Consider the following 23587-nt stretch of genomic DNA (forward strand, 5'->3'; position numbering starts at 1 on the left):
ATGAAATGTAGGACGCTTAAGATTCTCCCTAGAAGAGTGGTGCTTTTGAAGCAATATTAGAAGAGATTGGGGCACAACTGTGAGCCAACAACTGTGAGCCGATACATACATATTTAATGAGTGATCAGCAGTGCTGACAGAGTATCAGTCTGCATAATTACTGGTGATTTTTCATTTGCAAATGATATTGTTTCAATTGAACTGTCACAAAATTATTTCAGGAATTATTATTATTACACAGGGCAGCCTTATAAACAGTAATCATCATTCTTGAAAGGGTATAATCACAGACATAACGCAATTAAACTGTTTCAGAAATAGATGTAGAATTCCTATAGCCAAAATCCAAATTATTTACCAAAGCTTGGCTAATCAAGCAGTACTGAGGGAAATGCCTTCAGGAACAGCATTGTGGATTCAGGCCTTTAAATCTAAATCCCATCTGGGTGATACTGGGGATACTGAAAAGATTTTTATCTCCCTTGTAGGTAGATGACTCTGTAATCAAACTATCTGTGAAATCTCTAGGTGTATTAAGAGCTACAAGTGCTCCAAATTCTAAGTTTAGGTGAAAGCTCTGGCAATGCTGCAACTGCCCAGAGGGAAGAGGCACAGATCACAGCGATCTCCTACTCACCCTGCACAGGGAGACCATGGGCCAGTTTAGGATTAGTGCCTTACACAGAACATATGTCCTGACAAGATTACCTTCACTGATGGTTTCCAGCTGTAACTATAACAGAAAGGGGCAGCTACAGTGCCAATAACTGAATGCAAAGTAATTATATCTGAGGTTTACTAAATATAGCACTAGGAGTCTGAAAGCTATTCCACATGTTTTCTAGTATAATTAGCAGCTATGTAATTAGCATATAACAACACTAGTAATAATCCATGGATTGACTGCATATACTTTACGGTCAATTCAAGTCTTCTTTCAAATGCAAATAGGCTGAAGTCTGATTGAGTAAGGTTGAAAGGATAGGACAGATAGGATATCTTTCTCAAGCCTCACCTAATTCATTACAATGGAATTCTTCTCCACATACTTCCCCCCCCCTTTCCCTTCCTTAGCTTTAATTCAGTAACAGGAATAATACTGAGAAACTAGCCACTCTTGTAGTAATTAAAGTATTAAGCTATCTATCTGAAAGACCATGGAAGAGTCCAATCAAATACATCAACATGGAAAAGAAAAAGAATTTCTTCTATATTTAAATTCTTGGATAGTTTTGTGTATAGGCTTGTCTGGTAGCTCTGAACCTTATTCTGCCTACTAAAAAAAGAGGTTTATCAGTCATTCTCATCACACAAAAAGCATTGTCATTTGTCAAGATTCTCTAAAAAAAATAAGGAATTATTTTATAATAACCTACTGTTACCTTTGTTACCAATAGTATCTGCTATATATAAAAGAGAATAGAAGGAAAAATTAACCAGCCTATAAGATAGGATCCTAAGTGACACAGGAGTAAGAAAAATAGGATACTTGCTTTACAAACACTTGTATGCACCATGAATTTTGTTTTACAAAAGACTGCTCTGCTAGAAGAGTCTAGCTTTACACAATTGTCTTGTGACTAAAGCAAAGTTCTCCCAGCTGCTTCAGCAGATTTTGAGTAGGGATTTTTTTTATGTCAGTTTACTATCTTTAAATACTATCTGGGAACTTAAAATAGAAGTGCTCATCTCTTCCCTGCTGTCATAGTTGTGGCATCTGCTGATAACAGCTGGAAGACTGACTGTAATCTGTGCTTGCTCCTGTTACAAAGACTTCCCTCTTGAAAAGTCATGTTATGACATTTCTTGTTAGACACCTTTATTCATAAAAGATACCTAGTTAAGTGTTGGTGCATTTGATGTACGCCTATCCAAAATTCTTCCACTCACAAGGACATGCATACAGTCAGATATACAAGAAAACCTTAATAGCTCACACTTCCAAAAGTCAGAGAAGTCGTATCAAGCTTCCTGTGCATACCTTGACTTATTGGCAAGCTATGTTTGCTTTCTTGCCTTTTCAGCTTTCAGTCAAGTATCTCCTGAGGAGACAGTAAAATTGAATGAAGAACAAATACTGAAAAACAAAAATCCCACTTAAGTGGACCTAATCCACCATTTTTTCTTGCTGACTTCAGTTAATTTAGTCCTCACCTCTTAATACACTTCAGAGACAGTTAAGCCTTCCATACACAAACAGTTTGAACATCTCTCAGAAATACAATTGCATTTATTTTTTTATATATATATAAAACTGCAATTATAAAACTCAAGCCTTTAAGGGGAGAATGATAAAGCCCTGGTGGGCAAATAAGAGCAACAATCTTAAGAGTCATCATTTGTTCAGCAAGACCATGTTTTGATGGAAGATCATTAGAATAGTTAACCAACCCAATCTTGTTAAAAATAGTTTTCACTACAGTTAGTAAATGTCTAGATCCTTCTCAAAGCAGTGATTTGAGCCCTGAGGGCCTCAGTACTTGCAGATTCATTTCAAGAGACTCTTGCCATTAAGGTTTTCTTCTTATAAAAAGATTCAGCATGACAAAGCAAATCAAAAAGGCAAATATATTGACGATAAACACTTCTGAATGCAGGAGCTATGTTATCCATAAAGATGGAATCAATGAAAGGGATATAAAGCACAGTCTGGAAGAAATCAAAAAGATGTACAGTATGAAAAATTGCTGAAGGGTGGGTAGACTGATTCTCTAGATGCAAAGAAGACAGAGACTATCTGAAATGATTTAAACAACTCTTACTGATAACAATACAAAGTAGTTCTGATCAGCAAGGTCCTGCCCTTGCATCAAGAAGTTCAAGGCCAACAAATAACTCTCTTCTCTGACAGTAGTTCAAATTACAACTAATTGACAGAGTATTTGTACCCTGGTACTGTTTTTTTTCAATCTCAGTAACCAGACTCCAGTTTTGTTTAGAGTTGTATAAATGCAGTTCCATCCTCCCACTCACTCCTACTTCTTCCTATCACCTCTAGCATACAAGAAAAGCTGTCAGCTTTTTCTTTTCCGTAACTTTTGACCATACTTTTCTTTGAAAAGTGATGGAGTGTATGCACCTCAAGAGTACTCAGCACCTGAAGAGTACTCAGCAATTCCAAAAAAATAGTTTGGGAATGCAGTGGTGGATAATCAGTGGTATCACCTCAAATAAGCAGGAGGGGAAAAGGAGCAATACTGATTACTTGGGAAGGTCCTTTCAATACAAACTAGAGAAGACAAGGAAACACCCTGTGGGAAATCCTGTCAGTTGGAAAAGCCATCATTTCTAAGAAAGCAAGTAGTTTTAAATGAACAATAAGCACACTACACCTTAACTGCAGCAGCTAGTACCAAACATACAAGTTCCTAAGCCAAACTTCTTAACATACCGGTGCTTCTGCAGCCATGGCTGACACTAGCAAGAGTAAAGCTAGCATAGTGCTGGCTTTAACAGATTTCAGGATTTAATCTGGTATTGAGCATCCTTTAAGACATGGCATGAAAGCTCAGGGTCGCCTTTCTAAATTAATATAGCTTAGTACAAAAGCCATGAGGGATTCTCTCTGCCAAGCTGGCAACAACACTGTAAGAAATACTCACAACACAATAGCTGAGTGTTTTCCCAGTTCTCTTACATGCATCATAAATTTGTCCTCACTCCAATAAAGGGAGTGTTTGTAAATACTCCGTGAACTCCCGGGTTTATCCACCAGCCAAGTCTTTCTTACAATGCATTGGACAAGGACAAGACACTTCCAAAAGTCAGTATGTCACTCTTTTCAAGTAAGAAATTCTGTGAGTATGATGTAAGAATAGACTTCTCCAGTCTTCTGTCATTTGAATAAATGTCTTAAAACCTGCTGCACCAGTCTGCTCCAGAGCACTAGTTTCCTATGATTTCATGAGTTATGTTTTAGTTTTAAGGTCTGGCATTATAAGAAATACATCATAATAAGGGTGCAACCATTTATGAATCTGAGATGTAGTTTCAGTTCATAGAAGATGCGCAGACTTCCAGTATAACTGACATTAATTCAGCACATAAATGCTCTGACATAAGGCACATTGTATGAGTGCACTAGTTGCTCACAAGCCATTCTTAAATTGCCTGTTACTTAAAACAGTTGCTATTCAGATCTGTGCTGTGTGATCATCTTTAAGTTCTTGTAGTAATTGTTTCTGTCTCTTGTTGCACTAATTGGTGCACTTGACTGTTTTGCTGTCAGATGTATGCATTTGTGCAACTCCCTATTCCCACCACTTCTTCCCTTCCCAGGAAGAAAAATTTGCTTATAAAGTCTTCAAGAGACTGCAAATATGAGAGGTTGAGGATAACATTTGTTCAAGTAACTGCAAATACTGCCTTGTGGCATTTGCCTGGCTGAAGTCACAGTAGCTGGATGAGGAGTACAAGTCATCAGGCCAATAGGACAAATAAGGCAATGCTGAAACTGAATTAAGTGCTACTATGGGATTATTTTTTTAAGGATATGAAAAAAGGAGCTATGCCAAGAATGTCATCATTGCCATCTGATCTCACCACTGACAGAAGTTATAATGGAAGAGCTGCGTGAACAATGAAGGAAACAAGCGATCCAACACTGGCCAAATACTGGGCTGAATGACATCGTGGTTTGGAGAGACAGAGTGAGAGACATGCATTTTGTGGCTGTCAGCAGAGTTTCACTGAGAATCTAAAATGCTGATTGACTGAGCTTAAACTCTTTGGAACTAATCCAGGTGCTAAAATGACACTGAATCCAGTGAGGTTTCCTTGGCTAGGAAGAGGCATACAACGCACAAGAGCGGAGATTTTGGTTACTGAACAGGTCTGTGTGCAATTGCAGTCTTCTATTACTACAAAAGGGTAACCTCAACTCCTAAATTATAGAAGAAAGCAGAAAAATCTCTCACAAAGACTTTAGCAATACTTTTTCAAGATAGCAGTTAAGCTGTGTAAAACAACCCTTAGATAAGTAAGAGCTAAACATGTCACTGGCCAAGCTGGACATGTTCTAATGTTTATTGTTCAATTTTCTTTGCCATTTTTGCCCTACATTCTGGTTCCCTACAGAAGGACTCTTCCTTTATCACTATGCATCACTTGCACATGTATTATACTATGCTCAAGATTTTTTTCCCACAGCACATGAACTTTTAACAGTTCAAACAACATTAGGACTAGCTGGAAAAAGCAGGGTTCTGTCAGTGCAACAAAATCCCTTTCAGTTGGAAGGACAGTCAATACAGTACAACGCTGAGTGACACTGAATATTTAAGTAGTGACTAAGTCTTTCATAAACAAAGTGCTAAGAATTAAATTAAAATGGCAAATACGCTCTGTCTTTCCATTCAGCTTATGAGATAAGGTTTTTAAACTACATTGTCTCTTTTCTTTCATCTTAAAACACACTTGGGTAGCTTATGCACCATAGAAGGCCCTTACGCAAACAGTACAGATCTACTGCAGGTGTGCCCAAACAACCAGAATCAGAACTTGATATCATATGCATCATGAAAAATATTCAGGTTTTGTTGTTGTTGCTTTTTTTTTTTTTCCCTTCAGAAAAGAGAGAAAGAGAGTGTCACCTTGTTGGAGGTGTGGAGCTCAGCTTGTTGAGCTGTTCTGAAAGTGTTTCTCAAACTCCCACGTTTGTTTAGAATGAGCAAACACCTTCACATTTTCTTACGGTACTGCAGGTATTCTGCCGAGTAAGATGGATACAATCAAGTACAACAGATTTCTACTCTCAACAGCATACTGACCTTTTTAGGATTAGCTTGTTTTTCAAATAAAGGCAATTACAGCTTTGGGAAAAAAACTACAACATTTAATCAACTTAGAGATCCCATCTTTACTGTTGCTGTTCCAATTACCTCCAAGAAAAGTCAAGGTCATGAAAAAAAGCTTACAAACATTAGACAACTCCTCTTTTCATGGAATTTTCAGGATGCTTCTGTGGAGCGCCTTTTGTCTAGCAAATGAGGAGTGCTCATGAAACACATGCCTGAATCCCACTTCTACTTTGTGATCTTTCTAAAGGCACAGACATCAGACATGAAGCGATAACTGAATGGTATACCAACTTTAGCTTTCTATGTGCAACCATGAGGGATGCTTAGGGTCACTTACAGTTCGAATGATTTCTCCCAGTTTGTATATTCTGAGTCACTTTATTCTCAGTATGACCCCCACAAAACATGAACAGCAGGAACAGATGATGAAATGTCACATGCAGAAAGGTCACTGAGGAAAACAGCTTTGACCTGCCTGCACCGAACCAGAGGTAATCAGGAGATCCACAACTTCTTCAGTGCTCCTCTATACCAAGCTGCAGTAAAGTCACTGCTGCTTATTCTGTTCCTTTTCAGTTCTCTACTTCCAGTAAAATAAAGACTGGACCATCTCATACCTTTTCCTGGATAAAAAGAGTAAGAGAAAAATCACCTTTCCCATAATACCCTAATGGAGTGATAGCTAACCAAGTTACAATGTCTCCAACTCAAAGCAAAGTCTGAATTTCTGGTGCCGCTACTTGAACGGCAGTCACCTATGCTTCACTGTCGGGCTGAGCAGAACAAAGTGGAATAGTTCAGTCAGTAGACTTGCTTTCAAAAAGAGAAAATACTAGGAAGCCTACCAAGAGGAGAAGGTTGGAAATTTGCTGCCCCAGAGAGGTGGGTATCTGTCACAGGGAGAGGAGAGATTTTCACGCCTCATTGAGGCAAAAAGCAAGCAGTTTAGTACAAGAGCTGATGCTTAATATGTGGAGACATTTACATACACATGTAAGGGAAACAGACTTTTTTCTAATTACAAGAACACAGGCGAACAATCTCCTATTCAAGAAAAGAATAGGGTCTGGAAGCAGGGAGACCACAGGAGAGATTAAAATGGTATAAACCCTTTAGAAGCCTTGAACGGGAATACTGGCTGTAAAAGCTAAAGATACCCCACCAAAAAGGCAGAAAACACTAAAGCTGAAACCTTAGGTACCTCTTGTCCAAAGGGGAAAGAGCAAAGCTGCTGAATGCACAAAAGGAGAGCTTGCTGACATACTATAAATTTAACTAGATTAATGAGACTAAACACAGGGGTCTGTTTACTTCTACACCTATGTTTTTTATAGAAAAATAAACTGTTTGCTTTGAGCATTATGATTAAATGCTGTATTTGCAACCCAATTTAGCTCAAACTACCTTAAATAATCTAGGTAACAGCAAGGTATTCCTCTTCCAAATAGGTGGTAAATCCATAAACTGGGGCCTCAGGACACCTTAACAAGTGACCCAGCTCCTCCATACTTCAGTCACTCAATTAAAACAGTAAGAGAGTGGGTTCCTATTCAACAAACACTGTTCAGTGGAAGTCTGACACATGGGCCAGAAAGCCAAAAATAATTTATAGTAATTATTGCCAATATTGGAGGCTCTCTGTTGGGTTATCGGGTATACACTTAAACCCCAAGGATCACAGGGGGCAGAACATCACAATATTGAATAAGCTTTGGTAAAATGGGCAGAGATGTCTGAGGGTGTGCTCATCTTTAATATCACAGTTATCTTAGACAATTTATGCTAGGATTCTGATTTTTAACCACTTTCCATGATGAAATATCTCAAATAAATGCAAAAATTTCATGTTAGCCACCAAGGAGACAGCCACCACTCAGCTGGCATGCAGAAATTGTTTAATATTAACCTTAGGAGGTCAAGAAATGAAGAAATATCATAGCTAGCTGAAATACAGATGACTTTCAAGTAGTTATTACATAATGATCTAAAGTTTGTGCAGGCCACTAAGGTAAATATGTTTTTCTGAAGTAGTATCAGGCAATCATCACTTGAATTCCATCAAGTTATTTTCCACTATGTCCCACAGAGATAACATGAAATCTCTGTTCAGTACAGTGATCCCCAGTTCCAAGAACTCAATACTTTTCAGTTGACCTTTCAAGTCACAGTCCACTAGTTTTTCCCCTCACTCAAACTTTTAACCATTCACAGCATTAGCAATGATTTCCCTTCCTACCCTCAGACATGTATTTACCATTTAAAGTCAATCCCAAACCACTGGAAATTTAAGGTGCTGATAGAAGGATCATTATATTACATGCAACATGCAAACAGCTTTAACAGTAGGCAGAGGCATTATTGCCATTGTATATGTATAATCTCATTCCACTCTGTTGCTATTATTTCCTATATGCAGTCTTCCTTTTCAGCCCAAGAATTTTGCTATTACTGGAGAATATTCAGGTTGATCTAACGCCTTGTGCCCCATCAGATTCACTTAAGTAACAGATGGTGGAACCCTAGAAATTTGTAATACATGCTTCTCTAGTCAGCTTCATTAATCTAAAACTAATCAATAATTTATATGTAAGCAATTAATTCAATGTCCCTCCTTTTGTTCCTACAACAGTACAGAACCATCCATGCACATGAAACAACTGCCTCAAACATTGGGCATGCTAAATAACTGCTCAGAAAGTCTTCAGTTTCCCCCAGCCAGAAACGGCACTCCCTGAAAGATAATATCACACAATTTCTTGTTTCCGCAAAACAAACACGTAATTAGAGAAAAGAACACATGAAGGTGCATGAATGGCAGTGTTAAACCTTTCAGAACAGGTTCCCGGTATCGCAAAATTTACCACAGTGCATGTGTCAAAAATAAGATGAGCCAACAGAACCACTACAGCCTTATTTGTCTAAAAAGTAGTGCAGAATTTTGCATGGAGAAATCTCCCTTTGTAAGAAACAAGATTTTCAGCGAAAGGGGCTGATTCAGAGGCAGACTCAGGTAAGGCTCATGCTTCAGTGAGGACTTTCAGGAAAAGAAGCCATTCGGAAAGGAAAAAACTCTTACCCTTCAGGAAGTGGGCTTCCTGCTATAGTAGAGTTAAGAGAAAATCTTTGTTTGCTCAGTGTTGGGAACGTTTAAATTATTTTCTCTAAGAAGTCTGCATAATTAAGGCTGGCCTTGGTTGGCCTTCCAGCAACTACTGTAGTCACTCCACTGGTTTCACGCAGCTGGAGCAATGTTTACAGCAGCTGAAGAGCAGAGCACTTCTCAGAACATGGTGGGTGGGCTGGGAACAGTAGGCACAAAGCGTGCTCACGCTGCACAGCAGCAAACTGTACATTCTCCGACATCAACACCCTACTCTCTGCTGCGAGTTGGGAAGAAAATACTTAAAAGCCAAACCACGCACCTCAGTCTGTCCAAGGCATCCCTTGATACTCCCTATAAATATCTTCCCATCAGCATGGCCTCCCAGAAATGTCCATTAAATTACTCTTACAGCAATGCAGAAAGGATTATTTATAAAGCTCCACATTAGCAATATTTTAGTGAACACTACAGCATGATAAATGCAAAGGCTTTTTTTTTTTTTTTGAGAGAGAGAGAGAGAGAGAGAGAGTAATGTTTTCCCATCATGAAGCATTATCAACAGAACATTATCTTCAATACATTTGAGTCAAAGGGCTATATGTGCGGTTTGGGTGTTCTGAAATGGACTCCATTTACTGTACTCACCTAGAAAACAACAATTTTTTTAAAAAAGCAATTTTCTTATGCTTGTAAATGAAAGTCTGAACAATTGGGGGGCAGCGGAGGGGGGAGACCAGGAAGAAAAAAAAAGAGAGAGAGAAAAAAAAAAAAATCACAAGTTACTGATCCTATTCCGTGCTGAGATACTGTGTGAAAACAGAGCGTGTGAACACTGGTAATCTTGAAGTAAATGTTAATATCATGCCTCAAATGTACTTGACTTCTAAAGCCAAAATGAGCTACTCTATTTTCACAATGAAGCTTAGATTCAGGGATTATCATAGGAAACCTAGGCAGTGATGACTTGGTTTGGACAGGTTGCTGGCCTAGCCTATGTGTGCAATACATTCGGAGAAAGTTTCAAGAAAATCAGGCTGTAGACAGCTTGATATAAAACTGCTTGCTATTCAGAGATTACAAATGTCTAACACACAGAAGCAGGATCTATTCTGAAAAGGGAATATCCAAAGAACAGGCCAGAGAAGCGCGAGACACAGATCTGAAATGCAGTCTAAGCTGTGCCACAGAGAAGTTCTGCAAACACAGTTTGAGGAGCTACTCATGAGCATCACAGGACAAAAGCTTTCCTTTCACACTAATTTTATTGTACTACCCTTGGTATAAACTGCCATGCCCATTTTCATATTAAAATAAATAAATAAATACCATGCTTTACTCCTTTTAGCACTGCAAAACCACCACAGAGACAGGAAGCAGTTTGGATTATTTTGCATGTCATTCATCATCAACTTCTATTTGCCAACCTTATCATTGGTGAGGAAGAATTAAACAGGAAGAAGAGAGGTTGACTTTCAGATTGTAGGATTTTTTTGTCATTCATGAAAAATAAATCTTGTTGCATATGTATGAAATTTGGAGTGACTCAAGGACAGCAAGCATGAAGCTTTCGACAATTTCTAAAGCGCATCAGCAGAAAACATTTAAGAGAGAAGAGGGGATAACTGGTATTCTAATATATTCCACTGAAGCAGGTTCCCACACTAGTTACTGCTCAAGGCAGCATGGCTATGCACTCACAACGCTATCAGCATCTAAACAGTATGGATCTGTGCAGCACTGTTTCTTACTTACATCAAGAAAGTTACTGAAAAACTAATCCCCTAGATATCAATGCCTCCAAATTTGGGGGGCTAAGGATAGAGTGTTTTTAATAAGAAAATTCAAAAACACCCTATGGTTTATGTGGGTAAAAAAGAAAAATGAATGACAAACCACAGAGTCTTATTCTTCCTGTGTACACTGAACAATAGAGAAAAACATTCAAGTGTTGGGGGGTGGGGGGGAATGCAGTGGTTTTAACACTCAGGAAAAAATGCAAGTCCTCTTACACAAAGAGTTTGTAGTGCTCAATCTTTAGTGGCATAGTCTGTTAAATAGCAACCATATTTCTTCTGTAAGCTTCACAAATTTTCTATCTGTAGCTAATATGAGGCTGAATATTTCTGAAATCAGTATTAGTAACAATACATAGGAATGAGAAGAATTTCTGAAGAGACATGCCGTGCTTGCTAAATAGAATTCAAAAGTTATTCATTAATTCAGTAATTGCTTTTCTAAGGAGTTTCTGACTCAAATGCCATAGTTACAAATTCGAGGGTGCTTAAATTCAAGGGTGCTTGGTTCGTTACCAGTGCCATAATTATACCTGAAGCAAAGCAATACGCTTTTACAGTGACATCAATGCAAATATTACACATTTCTTCTTGCTAAATAAGCCCCGTTTTACAGGGAAGAAAACTGAGGCGCAGGCATAAGAAAAGCTGTTCCTGTGCCTTTGTCCTTCTGATTCCATACAATTCCGTATGCTGTCTCTAGAGGCTACCCTTCATCTATGCTCATTGACAGAGGTGCAGCTAACAAACCATCATCATACCCAGCAACCATCCCGCACTTTGGTTTATCTTAGTGGCCTCAAAACATGCAGAGTGAATCATTTAGTCAGTTGTGACTGCAACTAATGAGACTGACACGAGCACGACTTTTGTGCCATTAACTGCATCCCCACTTGTCCAGCTTTTCGGCATAACTACACGCAGTGCTGTGTGCTAGCTTCACTGCTAGCTGTTCCAGAGCGCGCTAGCTCAAATCTAGTCTAGTTAATTCTACAAAGTCCTTTAACTGATTTCTCTCCTCACCTTCACTGCCTCATTGCTGGCCCATCCAGAATTATCCCAAGAATAGCCTCTCAGCAGTATGGTCATTTTCCTCCATCTCACCCCCTACTATCCAGGTATTGGCTAATACTGCGGACTGCCTCCTCAGCATATTTCCAACCTACTTTTCCTGTCCAAAACAGGTCAGAAAAGCTTACCACTTTCTAAAGCCTTAGAAGAGTGATGTTAATCTCCACACTGCTAGCCAAACCAGTCTAGTCTTTAGAAACCCTTTGAAAGCTACAACATCCGGAACTGAACTTTCCCTATAGACGGAAGGTTTTGGGGTCTTCAGTTATGAGTTAACTACACTACAACATCACCACACCAGTCCCCCATACTTGAGGTTTATTTATAAAAGGTATGTATATATGTATGTATAAACACATACACCCCAACACAGCTGGGTGATCTCCTGGCTCCAATGAAAGGAACAGGAAGGGGAGGGGAAGAAAAAAAAAAAATCCACCACACCACTTAGGAAAAATCCACTCGGTATCACCTTCGCTGCATTCTGAATTTCCCCTGTCAGCTTACTGACTTTGTGTGATACTGTTGTCAGTGTCTAGGCCTACATAATGAGACCATGTTCTTTTCCAAACCAGCTCTGAAACTGTCCTCATAATCTGCAAATTCAGATTCCTTTATTTTCCCGGAGCTTACTTATTGCAGGGAAGACCAGTTTACTCTAATGAAAACCTTGACATGCTGTAATCTCTCAGTCACCAATACTTTTTAACTGAACAAAAGGAGAGATTAAATTCAGAGATAAGCAGAAGTCACATTTCAATGCTGCCATCACTGCAAGCCTACTCTTCATCTTTCCTCCTTACCAGCAAGAGAAACGGTCTATTATTCGCATGAGCATAAAAAGGTATAATCACAATTTTTCACTGCTCATTTAGGACACGTTTATTTATAGACTGCAGGTCATCACCTAACTTACCCTCCAGATCCCATCAGCAGTATGACGTACTTCACTTTTGATGAGTCACGTTAGAGGGATTTAAGAGGTAAATATCACATACAAAACATACGGCACTGGAAGTGAACGTGTGACTTTATACGTATCTGGCACAGACTACATCAGTATCCACAAGAATACAATTAATTTTGCTTAACGTTTCTGCATTGCTTCTCAAAAGCTTGTGACCTTTTCAAGTGCATTTTTAAATAATGCTATTGCTACAATTAATATTAACTGTAGTTCATATGGATTTTCACAGTAAAATTCATGATTACGTAGGAACTGCACCCTATCAAACAGAAGAAAGATGCACCAAATCCAACAGAGACCAGATTCAAGTTTTCAGAGGATTTTTCAACAAGAATTTACTGAATTAAGTTTTAACAACAAACGAATGTTACACTCAAGGTGAGCCTCCAACTGTCATCATTTCACCTCTCATTCCCTGGCTGGAGCGGAGGAGGCACCTGTGGCAAGCCTCTTCCTTCTGTTCCATCACACTACACCCGTCTTTTCTCCCACACGAGGTCACTGTGTATCTGCCATCCATGATGAAGGTAGCACATACCCAGACTTAGGAAGACAGATACCTAATGACAAAATAGCACAGAAAACATTAGGAAAAGATCTTACCTTCCTAACAAGCCCATTATGCTAGGTTTTAATTCAGCAAAGAACACCGTAAAGTCTACTGCTTCTCCATTGCACACATCAGAGAGATTTTCCAACAAACTGATCGACAGATTTTTCTGAAAGAAAAATCCTGTGGTTTTCCCCCTCCCCGAAATGCCATGATATATTTCACTCTTTCCCCTCCTCATGCTAACATGATGCTGTATCACCTTCAGTCCTGTTGTTGTGGGTAGTGGTAAGAAGTTCAATAATATTTTCTCCATTTTGCTCTTGCATATTTTTTAATATTATTCTTTTAAAAACATTCACAGTGAAGATTTTGAAGCTTTTTGCACAGACACACTTCTTTCTTTTTAAAACCAGTCTTCATCTCAGTAGTCCACAGCCTCAAACAAAAGCTACAGTTATGTGAATTTCAAACATCCTAAGTTATTTTCAAACAGAATATACCTGTACAACTGACCCACAGCAGCTTTTCCTTCCCCCTAGAAACAGAAAATTAAGCTCTAATAACAGGTGGAGATTAACACACACACAAACGCGCTCTCTCTCTCAAAAATTAGAGTGCTCTAACAGCCAAGCCAGAAGTCAGGGGCCAGTACAACAAACTGATATAAACAATAACTGCAAATTCAAAATCCGTTGGGTCTATTTTAAGAGGTGCTCTCCAAAAATAGAAGCAATACAACATGTTATTGTTCACATTTTTGTTTATTACTCAACAAGGGAAGAATTTCCTTGAATGTGTACAAGTGGCAAAAACAGCTACTGAATGGTCCTGGGTTTTTGACACAAGATGAGTAACATTCTCACAACTCTAAATTTTTTATTCTATTGGTTTACACTCAACCTTGCTAGTTCTCCTCTCGATTATCCCTGTTATTAACCATTCCTTTGTATTTTCTGCTACCTCACCATTCTTAGCCCAGGGTGAGAAATTTGAGTAAAATAAACACTCATTACACTTACAGAAAAGAAGAAAAAAAGAGAAAAAAAAAGAAAAGGAAATCAGCATTTTAAAACTAGAATGTCTAATGTCAAAAAACAGGGGTTTATATGCTATCACTTATAACATGCCTTGCAAACAAGCTAGAAGCTTATTGTAATTTTTTTTTTAAATGAAACATGAGATTCTTTTATAATCCCTGAACTTCAAGATCTAATGTTTTTTCTCCTTATATTTCTATTACTAAAGTCACAATTTAAATGAGTTAGAAATACTTTGCTTATTCCTGAACTGTGCAGCTGGGAACAATGCTTCCATCATGACACTCAATACAGGGAATGCGTCAAAGCAACAAAAGTCTACAAAAATGACCCATGTGGTTTGAAGGTTAAGGGCTTGGGAGAGAGGTTTTTTTGGGGTTTGTTTTTTTAATTTTTAAAATAGCAGAACTACTGATTAGCAGAACTACTGCAACTTCCCTTTCTCCCCCTCCCCAAACATTTCTAATTTCACAGGATTCTCTTTGGAAGAAATGAGGCAGTCCTCAAATAAAGCATAGTGCTAGTGCAACAGAAGATCCAGCCTTAAACACGTAAAACTCCCTCCCCATTTTTATTAGGATACCTCTTCTATACTATGTGCACACTACAGTCTGAGTGATTAACATGCAAGAGATTCTCTGTGAAGAGAGTTTTGGAAGACTGTTAGTTCATGGTGCTCAACACAACCAAAGGAAACAACCAGTGGGAGCAGGGGGGACTGAAAATGGAAACATGCCCAAAACATCACCTTGGCTTTTTCTTTACAAGGGGAGATTAACACATACAAGGTGACTCCGAACATCAGGCAAGGACATAAGGATGGAGGGACAAAGCTGAGGACAAGTGTGGTTCTTCTCATGCTGAGCTCCAGTTCTCTATAAGCTGTATGTATGGCCTGCTCTGTGAAAGCAGCTTCAGGAAGCAGGCGAGTACCAGCATCCCTGTGGATCTGGCCACCATGCCAAGATACCCAGCAAGTCTGAAGTATGCTGGAAACAGGACTCGGAACAACAAAAACAGATTTGCTCTCTGCCAACGGTAGCTCACAAACCTCAGCAATGAGAAGCTGAACAAGCAGCTGGAGAAAGTCACCACCTCTCAAAGAAAAACCCTGCCAATATCAATGCCATCACACTGCATAAGGAAACCAAGAACCAGAAGGCCAAGAGCCAGGAAAGCAGCCAAGATTAACCAACACACTGAAGTCTACCAGTTGGGAGCAGAGAGCCATCACAATCAAACCCATGTCCAGCGTAGGCTGTAACCATGTGTTGCTGGTAACAAATTTAATTTGTAATAAACCTTTAACTTTATGCTATTTGTATAGATTTATTTCTTAAAGCAGAAAACCAAAGAGCCATTTTGCTTTCATTTCTGTCCCTTAACTTTTTTTTAAAATGTACTAGCACAATATGGCTACATGTGGGTCATACTTAGAGCATTTCTTTTGTCCCACCATTCCCACTGGATATCTATTAAAACATTTTTAAAAATTGCTCTATAAAAATAAATCCTTAAAGTCCCCTCTGCCTGCCTCCAACAGAACAGAATCAGAGAGTATTCCCCTTGGGGATTTTTCACAGTTTGAAATAAACTGGCACGTTTCAAAGCAGCCCTGTCAAATATCAGTGAATGCACCACTGTGAGCAGAAAGCAAAGATATCTGTTGCATTTAAAATAGAAAAACAAGGACAAAATAAAAAATAAGTCAACAGTTTTATGGGAAGCGTAATGACCTCTGCTTTTAAGACTAATAGATTCAAGATTATTTACTGAAATAAGCTTAGAGAAGTCATTCCTTTTGCTGCAGTTGTTACAGATACTTCAGGATTCTGAGTTTCATTTTTATTTCAACTACACTACTTGTAAATCCTGGTCTAAGGGGGACATCTACTGGCAGCAAAGATTAGTGTAATCAGTAAAACACTAAATTAGCATAGTTCATTAAAATTATATTACCAAAATAAAGATCTACTGATTCTCCTGAGAAATCTAAAAACTCCTACTCATGCCACAAAGGAAAGGTTACTAAAAAGATAAAAGATATTCTCTCAAAGCCACAGCTAACATTAAAGACACAGGATTGTAATAATACTGTAGTAATGTTTACAGAATTAAGCTTTTTATGCTTAGCAAGCACACAGAAAGCAGCTTCAAGTAACTAGATACTTTTTAAAAAAACAAGTAAATAAAGTAACATGAAAAAGAGGTACATACTAATATACAAATATAAGAAAAGAGCAATTGTCTGGTTTATTCAAAGCAAGTCAAGAATAACTTACCATTTGTACTTGAATATTTATATTGTCTACTTAGGTATCAAAGTAATATAGCGCCCCTTACCTGATCCTATAAGAAATTCAGGCCTATAGTTTTATTTTTTGTTTTTTAAAAATCAATATAATAAGTGGATCTAAACAGTATTAATATGACCTCAGGCAGACCTCAGCAGTTTTCTGCTTTGAATGTTCCAAGCTATCTTTACGTGCAATCAACTTTTAGAAGATACCATACATAACAAGTTTTGAGTCTGCTATCATGGACTTTGTAAAATATAGGTTTATACAAAATACAATGCAACTGGATAAACAGCAGGTTTTGTGATTCACTTTTAACTGAATAGAGAGACTGAAATGAAACAAACACTATTTCAAAAATGAAGGTGTTGAAGATTTTTGTTTAAAAAAATACATATATATATATACACACACACACACATAATATTTATATCTCTCTCCAAGAACTGAGTTTCACTGACAAAAGTTTGTTGAAAATATGTTAGTTCATGTAAAAAGCAAAACTTGGAAGCCAGTCTAGTGTGATACTCTGCTCTGCGGATTAAGCACTTCCAACGCAAAACACCTGATCTGGAAGCACAGCCACAACTATTCAAATAGGGAATGAGCATTTCACACTTCTCAGTCTCATCTCACCTAAAGGAGTAAGAACATGCTATCCTCCCTCTAAACTGTAATGCAGCCCATAGGATGATCAACATAAAAACAATTTCTAGGTAAAATTACCACAGTGTCAAGAGAACAGGAGCAGGAATACACAAGCAAAGATACCATCTCAAAACCAAAACTATCAGACCCATAAAACTAAGAAACAAAGAAATACAAACAACTTTAATTGTTCTCCAATTACATAATATAGCAACACAAGTGCACTTAAGCCATTTTACACATTGTGAGGCCAGAATAAGCTTATTTTTGAGAAACAAGCTTTGTGGGTGATGACAGAGGGTGAGGACTATGTCTTAAATAACAACCATCAAATCACAGTTTCTTCCCGTACATTTCATCTTTCTTTCTGGTGAAACACTTAAACCCGGACATTTTCTATATTCATTTTTCATGTAATAGTCTTATTCTATCAAATTACATACATGTAAAAGACAGCTATCCCCTTATAAAGGCTTCTGCAAAACAGCAAGTCTAGAAATTCAATTGCAAAGAATAAATGCATACTTCAAAGAGAAGAAAAAAGTATTTAGGCCTTACCTCAAGCTCCCAGGCCTCTCCAGCGATGTAAACTATCATTCAAGGATGCATGGTGAGAGCGTCCATGTTCCCTTTGTAAAGCAGAACTGTTGGATCATCACCTATAAAGCCCCCATGCTAAATTGCAGTTAAGCAGCAGGTCAGGTACCGTACTTGGTAAGCAAGTCTGAACTGAGAAGATACAGGCATTTTTCATACAGTCCTGGCATTACTTCCAGCATACACTGCTGCCAGAAGTTTAGCTAAAGGATAAATGTAAGCACACCTGAACTTCCAGAAGTGATCTGCTTTGCCCGAGGTCTCCACATTCAAACTACACCTGCCTCAGCTAAACCCCTCCTCCTTGCCCCAGAGCAGACTCCCCCCTTCACGGCAGCCTACACAGCTGAGCCACATAAGCCCTCCTGGGCCGGCCTGCTCGGTGTCACATCCACCACGCCAGAAGGGGTGTGCTTAGTCGCGTGGCATTTATTCCTTGGAGTATCGCAAGAAATCTTCAAATACCAAATGCAAATGTGCCTCTGTCAGGCAAAAGGCAGGAGAAAAACTCACTTGCAAGCACACGTCAGGTGTTAGGGACGTGGTGGAGGGAGACAGATGTGACGGGGGAGGACCAGCGCGGCAGAGGGAGGCCAACACGCCCTTCGACGTGGCCAGAGGGAGGCTGCAGTGGGGAAGGGGCTCTCCAGGGCCACGGCCGCCCGCACTCGCTTGCCGCTTGTCTGGCTCCTCCAGCCGTGGAGCAGACCCCCCACGGAAAATGCTCTGGCGTGGCCCCTCTCCCTTTTTATCGTGGAAAAGGGCCAGCACGTAATGGATTTCTTCCCTTTTAATCTCATTTTGGTACCGGCTCGGTAGCCTGGCCCAGCGCGGGCAGGGGCCGCTCCCCGTGACACCAGCCGCAGCCACCAGGGGTGTGCTGCGCACCGACCACCGGCGAGGCGCAGGGCAGTAACGGCCGCGCGGGGTAACGGCCGCGGCGCAGGGCGGTAACGGCCGCGCGAGGCGCCGCACGCGGCGGGCCGTGGCTGCGCCCGCAGGAGCCGGACAGGGGACGCCAAGGGCGGGCGGTGCGCGAGGCTCGAGAGAGGAGAGGGCCCGCAGCAGTGCAATGAAACAAACCGGGAAACCGCGCTGGGGACTGCGCGGTACTAAAGGGTCCTTCCCCCACCTCCCGTTACCACCTTGCCCCACCCTGGCACCGGCAGAGCAGCGCTGCAGGGGAGCTGGGTCAAACATAGACGTGCAGGAACCAAGGGGAAGAGAGAGGTAAGGGTAGGAGGCACGTATTCAAAGAAATAAAATTCTCTTAAGCCCTAGGAAATACGCTGTAATTATCTGGGAAGACAGATTGAGGCAGAAATCGCTCAAAAGCGGAGCGAGCATTAGCAGCAACCCTTACAGCCCCCAGCAAGGCTCCCTACCTGCTGCAGCCTTCCCTGCCACAGCTCTGCCTATCCTACACCTAGAGACGCCCTGAAACTTAACCCAGAGCTCCCTGATCTCTATGAAGAAGTTTAATGAACTTATTTTTCCACACTTTTTTTTAAAATACATATTCAAAACACTAGTTAGTTGTTTATTCTTTTACCATTATTTCCTTTTAGGCAAGACCAGGCAGTTTTCTCTACAACCAAGAAAGCTAAGACCGAGTACTCCAGGTCTGGTCTGAGGCCCCTGATGTGGGGTTCTGCAGTTGTACCAAAAATGTTAATACTATTATTGCATTTGTTTTGTAAAGGTGTCTCCTAAAAATTTACATGGCTTGCAAATCCCACATGTTAAGGTTTATACACGCACAAAACAGAGCTTGAAACATCTGAGTTCAATTTCTGCAACCAGTTTCCAGTGTCTCAGATTCTAAAGAGGGATTAAAACAACATTTGATGATAGTTAAGACTTAAAAGAGATGTAGCTGGCCCAGCCTTCACACATGGTGGAGCATGTTCCACACTAATATGCACTGTAAATTTTAAACTATAACCACTACTGAGTAATTTGAAAGTCACAAAGGAGTTAAACAGTAAGGAGAACGCATACATCTAAAACAAGGTTGGTGAGTTACCTTCAGGTTTTGTATTTCAGCCCTGGCTTGGATATCCCAGCCTGGCAAGGAGCTGAGAGCATATAAACAACAGTGGAAGGAGCTGTGGAAAGGCTGGGTGCTGTTAGGTAGATCAGTTTAGCTACCGCACAGCCACAACTTCCATCAGGCTGTTAAGAGAAGATGCTTCCACAAGTTGCAAAGCCCTAACCAAGACCTGACCAACTGGAGCGTGCAATAGTATAACAGATGGGCCAGTAGCTACATCCCATAGCCTCTGTATTGCTCAGGCTCTATATTGCTGAAAATTTTGAAAGGGAGAAACATTCTCAAAGTCAAAAGGAGAATCATAGTTGTGCAGTCCTATCTAGCATTCAAATTCCTTGAGAGTGTATTTTTGATAGACTTCAAGACAAACTCTTGGGAACAGATTCATAAGAACAGTGCCACTTCAGTATTACGGGGCAGGCTTCATCCCCAGGCACACCTGATGGTGCTAAAACTTCAGTTGAGAGGTTTTAATGATGAAATGGCATCTGGCATGTGACAGTTGGATTAGAGAGAAATGAAGCTGATAATCTTGACCTTTGGTTTTTTCCCCCCCACACACCCCATTTTTACTACACAAAGGTTGTCTGGCTCAGTCATGACCGAAAATCTAACATTTTGGGTTGTGCAGAACAGGGTGATGACCCATTAGCCGATTAAATCCAAACATGAAAACAATTTCAAGTTCAATTGTTAGATTCCCCTGGCACCGGAACAAGAGAGCTAAGCACATCAGCAGTTATATCACATGCCTAAAAAGCATTCCACTACAAGAAAAATATTTATCATGTATATATCTTGCTTACCAGCTTACACAAAAAGGAAAGAAAAAAAAAAAAAAAGAGAGCAAGCGCACAAGAGAGCATGTGCAAGAAAGCGCCACCCTAACTCACGGTATGTAGGCTTACCTAATCCAGGATCTAGGGAATAAGAAATGGATAAAAAGTTATTTATCAGAGAATGATGACCCATGAAAGTACATTTAAACAAGGTATAATTTACTTTAAAAAGCCAATACGCATTGTAAGCATTTCTTTTATTTGTTGTAATATAAAGAAGCATACATCATTCAGTTCTTTTAAGTACAACTCAAATTGTACACTAACAAAAAGGATCAATCCAGACATCCATGAACCTGTCACAAAAGGATTCATTACATTTTGCTCTGCTGGTATTGCACTTGGAATAGATTTGAAGTAAGGCACAGTAAAAACAAAGTCACTTAGTGCTTCTACAGCAGATGTCTTTTTTTAAACACATGCTACATGACGTAAAAGTACTTCTTCTAGCTTATGTATATACACACACAGGGAAAAGGAAAAAAGCATGCACTAGAGAATTTAGATTTCAACATATCTTGTTGCTTCATAATATACAAATAAAGTAGTTTAAAGATGTAAACAAATTGCATGCACATAAACTAGAGCAAAAATCTTTAATACAGTATCTGAAAGCTATTATGCTTAAATAAAAAAATATAACTTATTAGTACTCAGGTTTATGTGCCATTTTTGTCCTGTAGAGATTAAAAGTTTGGGGAAGGATTTTTTTCTGGGTTTTTGTTTTTTGTTTTTTTTGCTTTACACATTGGCAGCAGTACACTGGTAGGAAAGACAAATATGGCTTTTGCAAAACAACAGAACGACAACATGAGAAAGCGCTATTGCATCTGAGTCCAGCATCCTGGTATCTTTCAGTCAAGAACAACAACAACAAAATCAATAGCATTCATGCTTTGAATTGGGAAAGCTGCACATTCCAAAAGCCCTTTCTAAAGGCATTTAAACTCTACAAAAAACAGACACTTTGCCAAGTGTAAACTCTTAAGAATTAAACACAGAATCCGAATGACTCGAGCTTTGCTTTCCACTTCAAATGCTACTGAACAGGCAATAGGTTTCTCCCATGGCTGTGATAGCTGAAGTGCTATTAGATTGTCTTCAGAAGTAACCAGACAGCAGGAGGGTTTTTTGTTTGTTTTTAAATAAGTACAGTAGAAATTAAGTAAATTAATTGTATGATTTTTTTTCTTTATCTTTGGCATAGGATATACCATTTTGGAAATTAAATACAGGACACCACTCTATATTCCAACATATCATGCTGAAAAGGCACATGTGCTGCTGCCTGGGTGGCAGGGGAAGACTCGGTATTTTGTAAAAGGCATGGTGTTCAGCGCAACTTTCTTTCCCCACCCCCCCAAAGAGTGTTTAGTTAGACCAGGTACAGTTCTACATAGCGGCTTCCCAAGAGCTGTCCGTTTTTCTCAGCCACTGCTTTCTTAGCTAGATCCAGGCTTGGAAAAGTCACCAATGCCTCTCCACTGGGCTGGCCACTAAAGTTGTAAAGCACGAGGATGGAATCTGTGTGGAGCTGCAAGGGTACAAGAACACAAAAGGAAACAAACTGTTAAGACCAGAGACCACACCTGGAACCTTAAGTTTTCAATGCTGTGCGTTCTTGCCGGTTTATTCCATTCCTGTGTTTCCAGCAAAAGATTTCGGATGCAAGAATGGGAAACAGGAGAAGGGACTGAAGATGGAACAGAATTCAGCTTTTAGTTTTGCTTGGAGAATAGCAGCAGCTTTTATTCTGTTGGTGTGCTGGACAGAACGATGGAGAAATAATTCCATGCAAAGAGTTTGCTACAGAAGTAATTCAGATTAAAGGTTGACAAGGAAAGAAAGACTTAAATGTCAATAAAAGGTAAACTGAGGAAGAAAGTCCAGGCATTCAGTGAATAAATTCTTGTATTATGTGGAATACTGACCAAGTGACAGAGATGGATAGAGCAATAAGAGAGTGATGTTGGGAGGATTAGCTGAACTCTCACACATACACAGCCCAAGAAAGATTGTTCTGTGAAACAAAGTAACATTTTGTACAGTACTTCAACTGAATCAAATTTTATTGTAATTTAAATAAAGCTAAGAAAAAGGCAGGATAACAAAAGAGACCCTTCTGTCCTTGCAGTTAATTCCCTTTGGAGAGGGTTTGCCCTGATGAAGTCTTTAAAGACAGTTTCAAAGTGCTGAGTTGTCTATCAGTCAGACACATCTGTCTCCCCTGTGGCACCCCAGCCATTTCTTATGACATGCTGGTAGTCCTTCCAGGCTAAGCTTGGAAGTCTGTTTGTATGTTGGATAGAAATGGATCCGAGTGAAGTTTAGAAACGAAAGGCTGAAGGACCAAAAGATCAGCACACCAGATTAGTTTGCTGGAGAAATCAGTGCCAGACAAAACACAAATGAGCTATGCTGGAAGACCAACCAGTTTTATGAGTACTGAATTGATGCAAGTTAACTTTGTGTGGCATATGTCCTCGTGAGTTTACAAAAGGGTAAAATACTTAAGAGTTTAATTTTTTAATGAATCTTATGCATGCCTGGTATACTGTGAGAAATATTAGACTTCTCAGTTATTACCAGTACCAGTTTCTGATCAACTTTATATTTGAACATAAAGCAAGTATATGCCAGAACTTCACTCACCCAAACACTTAGCAGGCAGTAAAAGTATTCTTAAGCTGTAAGCAACAGTACCTATTAGTAACTAAAAGTGCATATACAGACAGTTAGCACAGACAACTTCATATCCATTAAGCAATACAGTATTTCTTACAGAAGTAAAATTAGTCAGGAAACAGCATGCAGAAAAAAATTCAAAGATA

At 39.4% G+C, this 23587-nt stretch overlaps 1 protein-coding gene across 7 annotated transcripts in view; it reads right to left on the bottom strand.

Annotated features, from left to right (window-relative positions):
* Window positions 1-20934: 20934 nt before the first annotated feature.
* The window catches only part of ESRP2 (epithelial splicing regulatory protein 2), a 60554-nt gene continuing 57901 nt past the window's right edge, over window positions 20935-23587 (bottom strand). For 5 of the 7 annotated variants that reach the window (XM_067302624.1, XM_013941042.2, XM_013941044.2 and 2 more), the window contains one exon: window positions 20935-22290. In XM_067302624.1, the coding sequence (XP_067158725.1) occupies window positions 22132-22290 (159 nt within the window). In that variant the 3' untranslated portion in view covers window positions 20935-22131. The remainder of the gene's footprint in view (window positions 22291-23587) is intronic. The other 2 variants (XM_067302626.1, XM_013941045.2) reach the window with 1 other exon arrangement.

This window comes from Apteryx mantelli, chromosome 10 (genome assembly GCF_036417845.1).
Source record: "Apteryx mantelli isolate bAptMan1 chromosome 10, bAptMan1.hap1, whole genome shotgun sequence".
NCBI classification, from domain to species: Eukaryota; Metazoa; Chordata; class Aves; order Apterygiformes; family Apterygidae; genus Apteryx; species Apteryx mantelli.